Raw genomic sequence first — 14605 nt, forward strand, 5'->3', positions numbered from 1 at the left:
TTTTTTCCACCTAATCTGAGAGCAGCATAACGTAGAGACAGAAACCCCGATTCCAGTGATGTCACTTGCTGGGCTGCTGAGTGTAGTTTTGATTTAAAGGGAACCTGTCATCAGAAATTTAGCTATAAACCTAAAAGTGTCGCCCTCTGCAGCTCCGGGGCTGCATTCTAGCAATGTTCCTGTACTTTTTGTGGTCCCCTTTTAAACCAAATTAAATACTTTATAAAGTTGTACCTTTTTGCTATATAAATTTTGTAAATCGTCCATGGGGGCGGGCTCTCTGCTGACCGTTGCTGTTCCTCCAGCAGATTTACGCCGCCCCCCAACGCTGAATTTCATATCTCAGGACGCCGCCCCTGGGCGCCCGGGGTCTCGCGCATGCGCTGTGCGATTGTAGCGGGACTGTGCACGTGTGACCGCTGGTGACGTTTTGCGCAGGCACGAGGTTATGGGCGGCGCTGTGAGTGTCATCAGCAAGTGCCGCCCATAACCTCGTGACCGCACTTTCCCCTCTTCCTCCAGCGTTCTGCGCAAGCGCTTGCTGGCCAGATGACCCGACGTCACCTCTTTCCCATCTTACCCTGCTGCATGGTAAGATGGGAAGGAAGTGACCTCGGGTCATTTGGCCGGCGTACGCTTGCGCAGAATGCTGGAAGCAGTGCGGGAAAGCGCGTCCACGAGATTATGGGCGGGCCCTTGCGATGCAATCACAGCGCCGCCCATAATCTCGTGCTTGTGATACACGTCACCAGCGATCCTGGCGTGGGCGGCACCTCGGGCGCAGTGGGCGGCGTCCTGATGGATGAAATGGAGCGTGGGGGGACGGCGTCAATGTGCTGGAGGAACAGCAATGGTCAGCAGAGAGCCCGCCCCCATGGACGATTTACAAAATTTACATAGCAAAAGGTACAAGTTTATAAAGTAATTTGGTTTAAAAGGGGGCCACAAAAAGTACAGGAACCTGCTAGAGTGCAGCCCCGGAGCTGCAGAGGGGGACACTTTTAGGTTTCAAGCTAAATTTCTGATGATAGCCTTATAATTATCAGTGATTAAAGGGAACCTATGTTCACACTAGAAAAAGGATTTTTCTTAAGAAATTTCTTGAGTGAAGGATTAGCGCACCTGCGTTTTTACCGCAGGTTCCTCCCTGCATTATTGTGCCATTATCTATGGCAACTAACGCAGGTAACTGCAGAAAAGAAGTGACTGCTCATTCTTTTTCTTCAGAAAATTCTTTCAGTAGATTTTCTAAAGAAAAAAAAAAAACGCAGTGTGTGCACAGATAATTTTGTTTTTTTTGCCATAGGTTTGGCTGGGGAATGTGCAGAAAGGTTACAAGAATTTCAAGAAATTTCTGCACCAAAAACACAGGTAAAAAATGCAGTATGTGAACATAGCCTTACGGGACTACTTGGTGTGCTGCCAGGTAGTCCAGCATATTCATGAGCTCTGTATAACTGCAAGATCAAATGCCAGTAAGTGACACATTACTGGAATTGGGGTCTCTACATTATGCCGTTCTCAGATGGAGGAGCAAAAACCCGGTGACAGATTCCCTGTAAAGTTGCAGGATTTCATTACAAAAAGCTGTGTGTGCAGTTTGAGCTAGCAGTTCTGTATTCCTTTTTGGCTTTTTGCATATTTGCTGCTCAGCACTGTATGTACATGCCGTGGTGAGGGAAGGCCGGGCATACAGAAAAACTAGGTGTAGCCCAGGGAAGATGTAAATGAAGGCAGAGGTCATAGGGAGAGGTCCCGACCTCACACCTGTGTGTGATACCTGCGCTCCTTAACATCCCTAGATGGACCCAGGATGGGGAACATATACACCAAGATGATAGCCATGTATACCAGGATGGAGGACACATATACCTGGAAGGGGCCCAGGATGGGGAACATTGTAAAGACTGACAAGCCTCATAAGTCTATCCTGAACAGACGACCTCTGGATATGGCGCTGACCTCGTGCACTCGGCTTCTGTGGTCGGCCATGGCGAGGTCTGTTCTGAGTGGATTCTGTCTTGTTATACCGCTGTATGGTCTTGGCCACTGTGCTGCAATTCAGGGTGGTGACAATCTTCTTATAGCCTCGGCCATCTTTATGTAGAGTAACCATTCTTGTCTTCAGATCCTCAGAGAATTCTTTGCCACAAGGAGCCATGTTGAGCTTCCAGTGACCAGTATGAGAGATCACCCTGAATGTAACACCCCTGCCCCCCCCCCCATTCACACCTGAGACCTGTAACACTAAAGAGTCATATGACACCGGGGTGGGAAAATGGCTAATTGGGCACAATTTGGCCTTTTCCATTTAGGGGGTGTACTCCCTTTTATTGCCAGTGATTTAGACATTAAATGCTGTGTGCTGAGTTATTTCCCGTTATAAAAGCTGCACAGATCTGCAGTGTTGTCCCAGGAAATTATAACATTTACAAAAACGTGAGGGGTGTACTTATTTTGTGATATACTGGATACATTATATACATATAAGGGCTGTGTTTGCCACTAGGCACCTGAGGGTGGGTGCCTCAGGCGGCAGCTTGCAGGGGGCGGCTTCACAATGATGGGGGTGGAAAAATTGAAACCTCCCGTGGATGAAGTATGAAAACTGCCATCTTTAGTTGTGGGGATGGTGTGCACATGGGTAGTGGAGCACCAATCCGCTCCCTGCCCCGAAGGAAGATAAATGAAGAGGTGAAGGACCTGTGATGTCATCATAACCATGTGACTTATGGGCGGAGCCATTCAGAGTGCAAGTAAGATGTTTTCCTGGGCAGGTAACAGCTGAAGAGGCACTGATGAGGTGTAACTAGGCAACAGAGGTACATATGGAGGTGCAGGCTACATGTGGGGGTACAAGCTACACAGAGAGGTACAGGTTATATGTGTGGGTGCAGGCTACACAGAGAGGTACAGGTTATATGTGGGGGTGCAGGCTACACATAGAAGTACATTATGGGGATGCAAGCTACATGGGGGATACACATGAGGTGGGGCAGGCTGCATGTGAGGTTATATGATGGGGTCCAGGCTACATGGGGGGGGGGTACATTAGGGGGTGCAGGCTACTACATGTGAGGTACAAGCTACATGGGGACATGCAGACTACACATAGGGGGTACATTATGGGGGTGCAGGTTATATGTGGGGGTACATATGTCAGTGCGGGTACATTGGGGATGTAGGCTACACGTGGGGGTTACATATAAGGTGGTGCATGCTACATATAGGGGTGAAGCCTACATGTGGGGGGGAACATAAGAGACGGGCTATATGTGGGTGTACATATGGGGGTGCAAGCATTCTGAAGATGAAGTGATCGCTATGACAACAGAACTGGTGCCAGGAAGCAAAGCAAAAAGTCATAAAACATGAAATTTGGCGGAAAAGGTATACGGTGATCTTTCGGGCCCTGAACTTACAGCGTCCCTCGCACCTGCCCGACCACCGCTGCAGTCATTCACCTTTCATGCTGCCGACTGCTGTCCTCTGCTTCCCCACCCCCCTAGCAACACCATTTACTTCTGTAACCGGTATAAAGTGCCCCATGGTGCGGGGTCCCCCCCCCGATCAATAGGTTATTACCCAGACACCCCTATAAATCTACAATTGGCACTGTGATCAGGAATCTAGTAGATTCGGTGCTATATGGGGGTGCAGTATATACTCTGACCTCTGTATAAGGGGGGACGCAGAAATCCACATCATTATTTTACTCTTCACTTTTATTAGTTTCATTTTAAAACACAAGAAACAAATAACACGAAATGTACAGGGGGGATTTATTCCAGGGTGGGCTTCCCCCGCGCCTTCCTCTCCTCCATCATCCTCTGTCTCTGCTTCATCAGGCATTTCCTGGCACTGGAGTAATACCCCAGATCCTCATCTGCAAAAAGAAGGAATCCGCAATCAGGACAGTGATGGAAGACGCTGAGCGACGCTACAGCTACTGTGCTTAAAGCCACATGGGGGGGTCCTCAAATATGGCCTGACGATCTACGGGCCCCTACGTTATTGGAAGTTTCAATCTCAGCCAGAGCTGCACTCTCAATTCTGCCGCCTATTCTCATGTACCTCCATGTATTTGGGGCCAAATTCATATAAGATTTTGTGGCACAAACTGATGAATTGGATCCTTCATATCTGAAGATTTCTCTAGTCAAATGCATCCTAAATCTGAATGTATAAAGTCCCTGGTGGTCTAGGGGAGAGAAGGGAGATAATAAAGAACCCTCGTGGTCTAACAAAGGGATACACGGTGAGGTCGCTGGTGGTCTAGGGGAAAACGAAGGGATACATGGTGAGGTCGCTGGAGGTCTAGGGGAAAACAAAGGGATACATGGTGAGGTCGCTGGTGGTCTAGGGGAAAACGAAGGGATACATGGTGAGGTCGCTGGTGGTCTAGGGAAAAACGAAGGGATACATGGTGAGGTCGCTGGCGGTCCAGGGGAAAACGAAGGGATACATGGTGAGGTCGCTGGTGGTCCAGGGGAAAACGAAGGGATACATGGTGAGGTCGCTGGTGGTCCAGGGGAAAACGAAGGTATACATGGTGAGGTCGCTGGTGGTCCAGGGGGAAAACGAAGGTATACATGGTGAGGTCGCTGGTGGTCCAGGGGAAAACGAAGGGATACATGGTGAGGTCGCTGGTGGTCCAGGGGAAAACGAAGGGATACATGGTGAGGTCGCTGGTGGTCCAGGGGAAAACGAAGGAATACACGGTGAGGTCGCTGGTGGTCTAGGGGAAAACGAAGGATACATGGTGAGGTCGCTGGTGGTCTAGGGGAAAACGAAGGGATACATGGTGAGGTCGCTGGTGGTCTAGGGGGAAAACGAAGGGATACATGGTGAGGTCGCTGGTGGTCTAGGGGAAAACGAAGGGATACATGGTGAGGTCGCTGGTGGTCTAAGGGAAAACGAAGGGATACATGGTGAGGTCACTGGTGTCTAGGGGAGAGAAGGGAGTAATAGTAAAGAACCCTGGTGGCCTAGAAAAGGGATTCAATGGTGAGGTCACTGGTGATTTAGGGGAGAAAAGGGAGTAATAATAAAGGCCCTGGTAGTCTAGAGGAGAGAAGGGGGTAATAGTAAATAACCCTGGTGGTCTAGAGAAGGATACATGGTGAGGTCGCTGGTGGTCTAGGGGAAAGAAGGGATCCATGGTGAGGTCTACGGAGAGAAGGATTCATGAGGTCACTGGTGGTCTAGGGGAGAGAAAGGGGTAATAGTAAAGAACCCTGGTGGTCTAGAGAAGGGATCATGGTGAAGTCGCTGATGGTCTAGGGGAGAGAAAGGGGTAATAGTAAAGAACCCTGGTAGTCTAGAGAAGGGATTCATGGTGAGGTTGAGGTGGTCTAGGAGAGAGAAGGGGGTAATAATACAGTCCCTGCTGGTCTAGGGTGAAGAAACTGTTAATGGTTAGGTCACTGGTAGTAAAGGAATTCAGTGAGATTGTTGCTTTAGGACTGTGAAGGGGTTAATGAACAAGTTCCTGGTGGTCTAGGGCACTGAATAGGTTACTGTAACAGTAATCAGGACCCTATTTTATGAAACTATACCCCGATCTACTGATGCGGCAGATGGCGGGCGGCTGTGACTCTAGTCTCTCACCGCTACTACAATGCACATTTCTCCTTTCTTCCTCAGGAGCGCTGGGAAATGTTCCAATTTATTCCCCTATAAACTCAGATTGAAAATTGCTGACAAATTCCAATAATCAGCAGCTGATATCAGGACTGTGAGAGGTAACGGGGGGAGCCGGGTGAGGATGCCGGCGGACGCTTACATCTGGATTTGTAGGCCTTGCAGACTTCGGCGTACTGATTGAGCAGCGGCGCACAGTTCTGGTCGGCGCTCTCCCCCTCTCTTGTCCGGCACGCCTGCACACGCGGGCCGCGAATAATCTTCACGATCTCCTGATCTACAAGGCTGGAAGAGAAGGGGAGAAAGTCACTACAGGTCAATGACGGCGGAGGACACGGGGGTCTATGAAGGGGCATGACATTACCCACAATGCACTGCACGCTAGACAACTATCACATGCGACTGTTTCAGAAAATGGTAAAATCCCATTAATCTGCATCAGAAATGATCACAGAGAGTAAGCTGAAGACACCAGACATTCATGTAATGAATGAAGATCCACTTTAACCCATGGAATCTGTCACTACATTTGTGCCGGTTTCCTGCCTCATACCGCAGGGGAATTGTCTGGGTTTTTTTTAAACTTGCCATTACCTATATTGATATTTGCAATAACTTCTAAAGAGTATTGGAGGTACGGAGCGAGTGCCGCTCCTCTAAAGAGTTCAGGGGGTATGGAGCGAGTGCAGCGTGTCTACAAAGTCCCAGGGGTACAAAGCAGGTGCCCCTCCTCTAAAAAGTCCAGGGGGTGCGGAGCGAGTGCCGCTCCCTACAGAGTCCCGAGGGTACGGAGCGAGTGCCGCTCCCCTACAGAGTCCCGAGGGTACGGAGCGAGTGCCGCTCCCCTACAGAGTCCCCGAGGGTACGGAGCGAGTGCCGCTCCCCTACAGAGTCCCGAGGGTACGGAGCGAGTGCCGCTCCCCTACAGAGTCCGAGGGTACGGAGCGAGTGCCGCTCCCCTACAGAGTCCCGAGGGTACGGGGCGAGTGCCGCTCCCCTACAGAGTCCCGAGGGTACGGGGCGAGTGCCGCTCCCTACAGAGTCCCGAGGGTACGGCGCGAGTGCCCCTCCTCTACAAAGTCCAGGGGGGTGCGGGGAGAGAGCGCCACTCCTCTTCAGAGTCCTGGAGGTAGGGAGCGAGCACTGCTCCTCTACAGAGTCTAGGGGGTATAGAGCGAGTGCAGTGTGTCTATAAAGTCCCAGGATACAGAGCAGGTGACCCTCCTCTAAAAAGTCGGGTGCCACTCCTTAACAGAGTCCTGGGGATATGGAGCGAACGCCGCTCCTCTACAGAGTCCCAGGGGTACAGAGCGAGTGCTGCTCCCCTACAGAGCCCCAGGGGTGGGTGGTGCGTACAAACAGGTCACTATTTTAATCCAAACACTCACACATTGCATATTTCATGCTGATTTCTTCGCAGAGAACCTGCGCACGTTACGTGCAGATTTTGCTGCCGCACAAAGAGCTGACATGCAGCAGATTTAGAGATCCGCACCACCTGTCAATTTTTTACTCGGTGGTGGGGGGCACCGATCTACTCCTCTCAAGCCGCCCTGTCCTCTGTGGGGGGGGGGCACCTATCTGTCCATCCGCCCTGTCCTCGGTGGGGGGGGGCACCTATCTGTCCATCCGCCCTGTCCTTGGTGGGGGGGGGGGCACCTATCTGTCCATCCGCCCTGTCCTTGGTGGGGGGGGGGCACCTATCTGTCCATCCGCCCTGTCCTTGGTGGGGGGGGGGGCACCTATCTGTCCATCCGCCCTGTACTTGGTGGGGGGGGGGCACCTATCTGTCCATCCGCCCTGTACTCGGAGGGGGGGGGCACCTATCTGTCCATGCGCCCTGTACTCGGAGGGGGGGGGCACCTATCTGTCCATGCGCCCTGTACTCGGAGGGGGGGGGGCACCTATCTGTCCATGCGCCCTGTACTCGGAGGGGGGGGGCACCTATCTGTCCATCCGCCTGTACTCGGAGGGGGGGGGGGCACCTATCTGTCCATCCGCCCTGTACTCGGAGGGGGGGGGGCACCTATCTGTCCATCCACCCTGTCCTCGGTGGGGGGCACCTATCTGTCCATGTGCCCTGTCCTCGGTGTGGGGGGGGGAACCTATCTGTCCATCCGCCCTGTCCTCGGTGGGGGGGGCACCTATCTGTCCATCCGCCCTGTCCTCGGTGGGGGGGGCACCTATCTGTCCATCCGCCCTGTCCTTGGTGGGGGGGGGGGGCACCTATCTGTCCATCCGCCCTGTACTCGGAGGGGGGGGCACCTATCTGTCCATGCGCCCTGTACTCGGAGGGGGGGGCACCTATCTGCCATGCGCCCTGTACTCGGAGGGGGGGGCACCTATCTGTCCATGCGCCCTGTACTCGGAGGGGGGGGCACCTATCTGTCCATGCGCCCTGTACTCGGAGGGGGGGGGGCACCTATCTGTCCATGCGCCCTGTACTCGGAGGGGGGGGGGCACCTATCTGTCCATGCGCCCTGTACTCGGAGGGGGGGGGCACCTATCTGTCCATCCGCCCTGTACTCGGAGGGGGGGGGCACCTATCTGTCCATCCACCCTGTCCTCGGTGGGGGGCACCTATCTGTCCATGCGCCCTGTCCTCGGTGTGGGGGGGGGAACCTATCTGTCCATCCACCCTGTCCTCGGTGGGGGGGGGCACCTATCTGTCCATCCACCCTGTCCTCGGTGGGGGGGGCACCTATCTGTCCATCCGCCCTGTACTCAGTGGGGGGGGGGGGGGGCACCTATCTGTCCATCCGCCCTGTCCTCGGTGGGGGGGGGGGCACCTATCTGTCCATCCGCCCTGTACTCAGTGGGGGGGGGGCACCTATCTGTCCATCCGCCCTGTCCTCTGTGGAGGGAACCTATCTGTCCATGCGCCCTGTACTCGGAGGGGGGGGGGGGCACCTATCTGTCCATGCGCCTTGTACTCGGAGGGGGGGGGCACCTATCTGTCCATCCGCCCTGTACTCGGAGGGGGGGGGCACCTTTCTGTCCATGCGCCCTGTACTCGGAGGGGGGGGGGGGGCACCTATCTGTCCATCCGCCCTGTACTCGGAGGGGGAAGGGCACCTATCTGTCCATCCGCCCTGTACTCGGAGGGGGGGGGGGCACCTATCTGTCCATCCGCCCTGTACTCGGAGGGGGGGGGCACCTATCTGTCCATGCGCCCTGTCCTCGGTGTGGGGCACCTATCTGTCCATGCGCCCTGTCCTCGGTGTGGGGGGGGGGAACCTATCTGTCCATCCACCCTGTCCTCGGTGGGGGGGGGCACCTATCTGTCCATCCACCCTGTCCTCGGTGGGGGGGGGGGCACCTATCTGTCCATCCACCCTGTCCTCGGTGGGGGGGGGGGGCACCTATCTGTCCATCCACCCTGTCCTCGGTGGGGGGGGGGGGGCACCTATCTGTCCATCCGCCCTGTCCTCGGTGGGGGGGGGGGCACCTATCTGTCCATCCGCCCTGTCCTCGGTGGGGGGGGCACCTATCTGTCCATCCGCCCTGTCCTTGGTGGGGGGGGGGGGGGGCACCTATCTGTCCATCCGCCCTGTACTCGGAGGGGGGGGGGCACCTATCTGTCCATGCGCCCTGTACTCGGAGGGGGGGGGGCACCTATCTGTCCATGCGCCCTGTACTCGGAGGGGGGGGCACCTATCTGTCCATGCGCCCTGTACTCGGAGGGGGGGGGCACCTATCTGTCCATCCACCCTGTCCTCGGTGGGGGGCACCTATCTGTCCATGCGCCCTGTCCTCGGTGTGGGGGGGGAACCTATCTGTCCATCCACCCTGTCCTCGGTGGGGGGGGGGGGGCACCTATCTGTCCATCCACCCTGTCCTCGGTGGGGGGGGCACCTATCTGTCCATCCGCCCTGTACTCAGTGGGGGGGGGGGGCACCTATCTGTCCATCCGCCCTGTCCTCGGTGGGGGGGGGGGGCACCTATCTGTCCATCCGCCCTGTACTCAGTGGGGAGGGGGCACCTATCTGTCCATCCGCCCTGTCCTCTGTGGAGGGAACCTATCTGTCCATGCGCCCTGTACTCGGAGGGGGGGGGGGCACCTATCTGTCCATGCGCCTTGTACTCGGAGGGGGGGGGCACCTATCTGTCCATCCGCCCTGTACTCGGAGGGGGGGGGGGGCACCTTTCTGTCCATGCGCCCTGTACTCGGAGGGGGGGGGGCACCTATCTGTCCATCCGCCCTGTCCTCGGTGGGGGGCACCTATCTGTCCATGCGCCCTGTCCTCGGTGTGGGGGGGGAACCTATCTGTCCATCCACCCTGTCCTCGGTGGGGGGGGGGCACCTATCTGTCCATCCACCCTGTCCTCGGTGGGGGGGGGGGCACCTATCTGTCCATCCACCCTGTCCTCGGTGGGGGGGGGGGCACCTATCTGTCCATCCACCCTGTCCTCGGTGGGGGGGGGGCACCTATCTGTCCATCCACCCTGTCCTCGGTGGGGGGGGGGCACCTATCTGTCCATCCACCCTGTCCTCGGTGGGGGGGGGGGCACCTATCTGTCCATCCACCCTGTCCTCGGTGGGGGGGGGCACCTATCTGTCCATCCGCCCTGTCCTCGGTGGGGGGGGCACCTATCTGTCCATCCGCCCTGTCCTCGGTGGGGGGGGGGCACCTATCTGTCCATCCACCCTGTCCTCGGTGGGGGGGGCACCTATCTGTCCATCCGCCCTGTACTCAGTGGGGGGGGGGGGGGGGGCACCTATCTGTCCATCCGCCCTGTCCTCGGTGGGGGGGGGCACCTATCTGTCCATCCGCCCTGTACTCAGTGGGGGGGGGGAACCTATCTGTTCCTCTCCAGCCGCCCTGTACTCGGTGCTGGGGGGCACCTATCGGCTTCTCTCCAGCCGCCCTGTACTCGGTGCTGGGGGGCACCTATCGGCTCCTCTCCGGCCGCCCTGTACTCTGTGTGTGTGTGTGTGGGGGGGGGGCGCACTCACTAGTCCCTCTGCCACTGCTGGTCAGCCTCAAAGTGGCAGATGTAGTCCTCCTCCAGGCAGTGGGTGAGGTCGGGGATGCGTCTGAACTCCCGGTGGTAGTAGTGAATCTTCCTCTTCGCTCGCTGACTTTCCATCCAATCTGTAACAGAAATAGCGATTCATTTGCACCCACAATTTTGCGTCCCTCTGTGATATGTCATTGTCTTTTCTGCCTGTACGTGACTTGTTGGTTTTTTTTGCAATGTTTGTAATGGTGCCAAAACATAAAGCGGATCTGTCCTCAGATCTCACAATACAAGAGGCAATTTATTAAATGGAGACCTGAGGAGGCGGGTGTACTTACTGTGAAAAAAATATATCCTTTATCAGTAGTGGCTGTGTGCTCCTTAGTGCCTATTAACCCTTAGTGATGACCAGCATACAGGTAAGGCTATCACTATATAGACCCCCCCCCCCCCCCAAAAAAAAAAAAAAAAAATTGTCCCATTTAATTCTTCTCACAGCTGAGGGTTTGTTACTGTTGCACCCAGTCTAATAAACCCAGACTGATACATTACAACAAAACCATGATATTTAAATCAAAAAGTGAAGTTGGGTTGTGGTACTATAAGTCCCAGGTTTCTATGTGCAAAATAACAGCTATTGCCCCTTCTATCCTCGCTGTTATCAGCCCAGCGTCCCCTCCTTGCTCACCATGGAAGGCTGTGACCGGCTTGTCTACGACAAAGGTGAACAGGCCGGCCAGCAGGGGCACCGGGTCGGGTAGGATGGACAGCCGGTTCGGTACCGGAGTCTGCCGCGGAGGCTCCGGGTACACATCTCTATCCACGGATTCCGGCATCTCTCAGGTCACCCCGACCCCTGTGACAGGGAATATGGCGGCCGCAGGACCCCAAGACGTAGGACCCCAGCGCTGCCTCCCTTGCGATAATTCACTCACATTACAAAGACACTTGTGGCATCAAATGTTTTCTTTCAAAATTCTTAAGGAGGTGATTCTCCCAGACTGGACCTTCCCACACACAGCCATATCTAAATAAATCGGATGAAAATGATGTGACAGGCGCCGAGGGCAGCTCACTTTAGTCACGTGATGGATTGCAACCAATCAAAACTTGCCTTGCGTTTCATGCCTCGATTTCGGGTTTAGTATTACTATATGCCTATGTTGTTCATTACCAGTAGAGGGAGCTCTAAGGCTCTTAAATGTAAAAAGAACATACAGTAGTCCTATATACTGTATATGCACACACACACATACACATATATATATATATATATATATATATATATATATATATATATATATATATATATATATATATATATATAGATGAGCAGGGATTTATCAAAACTGGTGCAATAAGCCTGCAGGGTTGCCCTTAGCAACCAATCAGATTTCGGCTCTCATTTTACAGCATGACTTTAGAAAGTGAAAGCAGCGAACCGATTGGTTGCTGTGGTGTGGCACCCATTTTTACTAAGTTTACCCTAGATTAGTTTGCTGGTTGCCCTGGCCTAGTTATTTTCCCATAAAACATTCAGAGTTACTCATCCCAATATAAACAGGGCAGGAATTAGGGTTTTTTTCCAATTTAGTGGGTGACTCTGCTGGTCATGAACATCCAGTGTAGTCACCCACTGGCATCAGTGCCTGTTGCTAGGCAGCAATGTAACGTGTACCAGCATTGCCTGGAAAATGGGTCGGCAATTTGGAAAGTTCACACCATGCGGAAAATATCAGCACCGAATAGTGCGCATTTTGCTTTTGGCAACGTCTAATAAGGTCAAGTTCAGAAGGCGGTATATTTGACGGTCTGTATATGGACTACAATGTCCAGACTGACCTCGGTTCTTCCTCATATCTGTCTATAATACTGTAAGTTCTGGTTGGGAGACCCGCAGTCCCTGTACAGACCATGAAATACACTCAGACTTACGGTTTCTGCTCCCCTGCTGTGTCACACGAAGTGTTGCGCAAATCACACAGAGTGTCATGGTGGCATCAGACGCTGTTCACACCACAGATTCTGACACTCCACACTAGGGTTTGTCTGATCCTTCTGCGTTACATAGGCAGACTCAGGCGTCGACCAGCTGTGTGCTCATTAATGGTCAGGCCAGCAACAGATAACCTCTGCTAGTCTGCTGGTTATGTTGCGCCCCTGAGGCTTCCGTCGCCACAGAGACATTGCACCCCAGCCGGAGGTGTGATGTCCCATCCGGGGTAAGGAAAGGAGTGAACGCCGGTCCACAAGCAAATTCACACTACACCCATTGTTAGGTACACACAGGGACCAGGGACAGTGGCAGCAACTCTCCCATGCTGCATGCTGGGAGGGGCCGTAAGACCCATCCCTGCTCCCGTAGGGTGGTAGCTTAGCAACTGGGTGGGTGGGAGAAGCCAGTCGAGTGTAGAGTAGACAAGGAAGGTCAAGAGTAGTCAGAGAGAAGTTTGCGGGAGGCAGAGGAGACAGACGGTCTGCAGGAGGCAGAAGAGAAAGAAGAGTAGAGCTCTAGTCAGCCAGGAGCAAGAGAAGAAAGTGACGCTTCCTGGTGAAGACCCTGGGACTCAGAGGGTCCAGGTGACACCAAGCAGAGAAAAGAAGGGATTCCAGGGCCACAGATAGCTTTTAGGCTCATGGCCTGTTCCACAGGAACATCGGTGGAGGGATCAAGCTGCAAACAGGGGACGGTCCCTAGAAACCGGAGGAGGAAAAATCATCTCCAACAGTAAAAACCGAGGCCCAGGGAAAGCTGCAAGCTCCCCGGGCCACAGCCCACAGCAGAACCTTTGGAAAGGGGGTAAATAACCGACAGGCGAGCCCCTGGCCCGGAGGCTGTAGTGGAGGCCGAGCCAGGTTCAGCCAACAAGGGCAAGGCTTAAGGAGACGGATGAGAAAAGGAACACATAGAGGGGTGCACCGGCTTTCACTCCCGGATCTACCCAGGATCGGTGGAGGTCCCTGACAGGGGGTTCCAGCAGTCTGAAGGCACCAGTGTGCTGCAGCCCAGGGCCAGTGAGTAAACATCTTGAAATTGCACCCCCTGGTGTTGTCTCCGTTATTCCGCCTGCACTATTCCATCACTGCATAGACACTTACAAGCACCAACTGTTGCCCCGGGGCACCGCTCCACCTGTGGGGAGCAGTACCACCATTGCTGCCTTTCCATCACCCCGGAGGCCTCATACAGCAGCGGCGGCTTAATAGCCGCAAACCACAGGTGGCGTCACGACAAATATAAACTTTAATCATCCCCAACACTTCAGCCATACTAATTGACCCCACCAGGCCACGGAGTCGGGCCCAGCCACCACTGACGTCCCCCGGACTAGTCTGGCCCGGCACCGGGTGTCCCATAGCCCTGGGGTGGGCGAGTCAACTTTGGCGTCACGAACAGGATTTCATGCCCAGGACAGGTACTGTGCGCCTGAAAGAACTGTGTATGTGAATTGTGCCAAACAGACTGTTTTACTGTGAGAACCGCCGCCATTACAACTTGCAAAGAGCGGGAAGAAGGGGGGCGTGCCTGAGGAAAGGGCGCGAAAGTAAGCCCCGCCCCCTTGGTCTTGCAAAAGAGCGCGAAGCGGTGCCCGCTATGGAGAGCGGAAGAAGAAGACATGGCGCCTAGAAAAGCTGGCTGGTAGAACGAGTCTAAATGCCAGACCAGCAGATAAGGAAAATGTACCTGATCGCAAGTGGAGCGGTGCTGGCTGTGATGGACTGGGTGCCAGTCTGGCGCAAGGCGCTGCTGCAGCCCCTGGCCCCGCCTCCAGGAAAGGAAAAAGGGTGCAGTCGAGTGGCGTGGTCGAGCACCCGAGCAGTGCAGCAGCGAGCGTTCCCCAGGCCGGTAGCATGGTGGAGAAGCCGCAGAAGAGCGCACCGGGAACCAGAGAAATGGATCCTGAGCTAAACGTGATCCGGGAGGAGATGAGAATCCTTGCCTGGAGGCTGAACACGCTGCAGATGGAGGTGGACCGGCGGAGTGAAAACCGGACGGCAC

The 14605-nt window shown here is 54.6% G+C and overlaps 1 protein-coding gene across 1 annotated transcript; it reads right to left on the minus strand.

The window, feature by feature from the left end:
- Positions 1 to 3707: 3707 nt before the first annotated feature.
- On the minus strand, positions 3708 to 11486 carry NDUFB10 (NADH:ubiquinone oxidoreductase subunit B10). The gene is made up of 4 exons (XM_075319449.1): positions 11294 to 11486; positions 10601 to 10739; positions 5786 to 5928; positions 3708 to 3886 (listed from the first exon to the last, which is right to left on the minus strand). The coding sequence occupies exons 1-4, from the start codon at positions 11439 to 11441 to the stop codon at positions 3783 to 3785; spliced, it is 534 nt and encodes a 177-aa protein (XP_075175564.1). The 5' UTR covers positions 11442 to 11486; the 3' UTR covers positions 3708 to 3782.
- Between the last annotated feature and the right edge of the window lie 3119 nt (positions 11487 to 14605).

The sequence above is a fragment of the Anomaloglossus baeobatrachus genome, chromosome 7 (genome assembly GCF_048569485.1).
Source record: "Anomaloglossus baeobatrachus isolate aAnoBae1 chromosome 7, aAnoBae1.hap1, whole genome shotgun sequence".
Taxonomy (NCBI): domain Eukaryota; kingdom Metazoa; phylum Chordata; class Amphibia; order Anura; family Aromobatidae; genus Anomaloglossus; species Anomaloglossus baeobatrachus.

Bases quoted from the DNA above. Each gene is read 5' to 3' on its own strand.
- NDUFB10 (XM_075319449.1), bottom strand. From the start codon at position 11,441: ATGCCGGAATCCGTGGATAGAGATGTGTACCCGGAGCCTCCGCGGCAG. The intron at 5,929-10,600 runs GTGAGTGCGCCC...CTTCTCTTCCAG, and splicing joins CAGCAGTGGCAGAGGGACTA to CCTTGTAGATCAGGAGATCG. The intron at 3,887-5,785 runs GTAAGCGTCCGC...TTCTTTTTGCAG, and splicing joins CAAGGCCTACAAATCCAGAT to ATGAGGATCTGGGGTATTAC.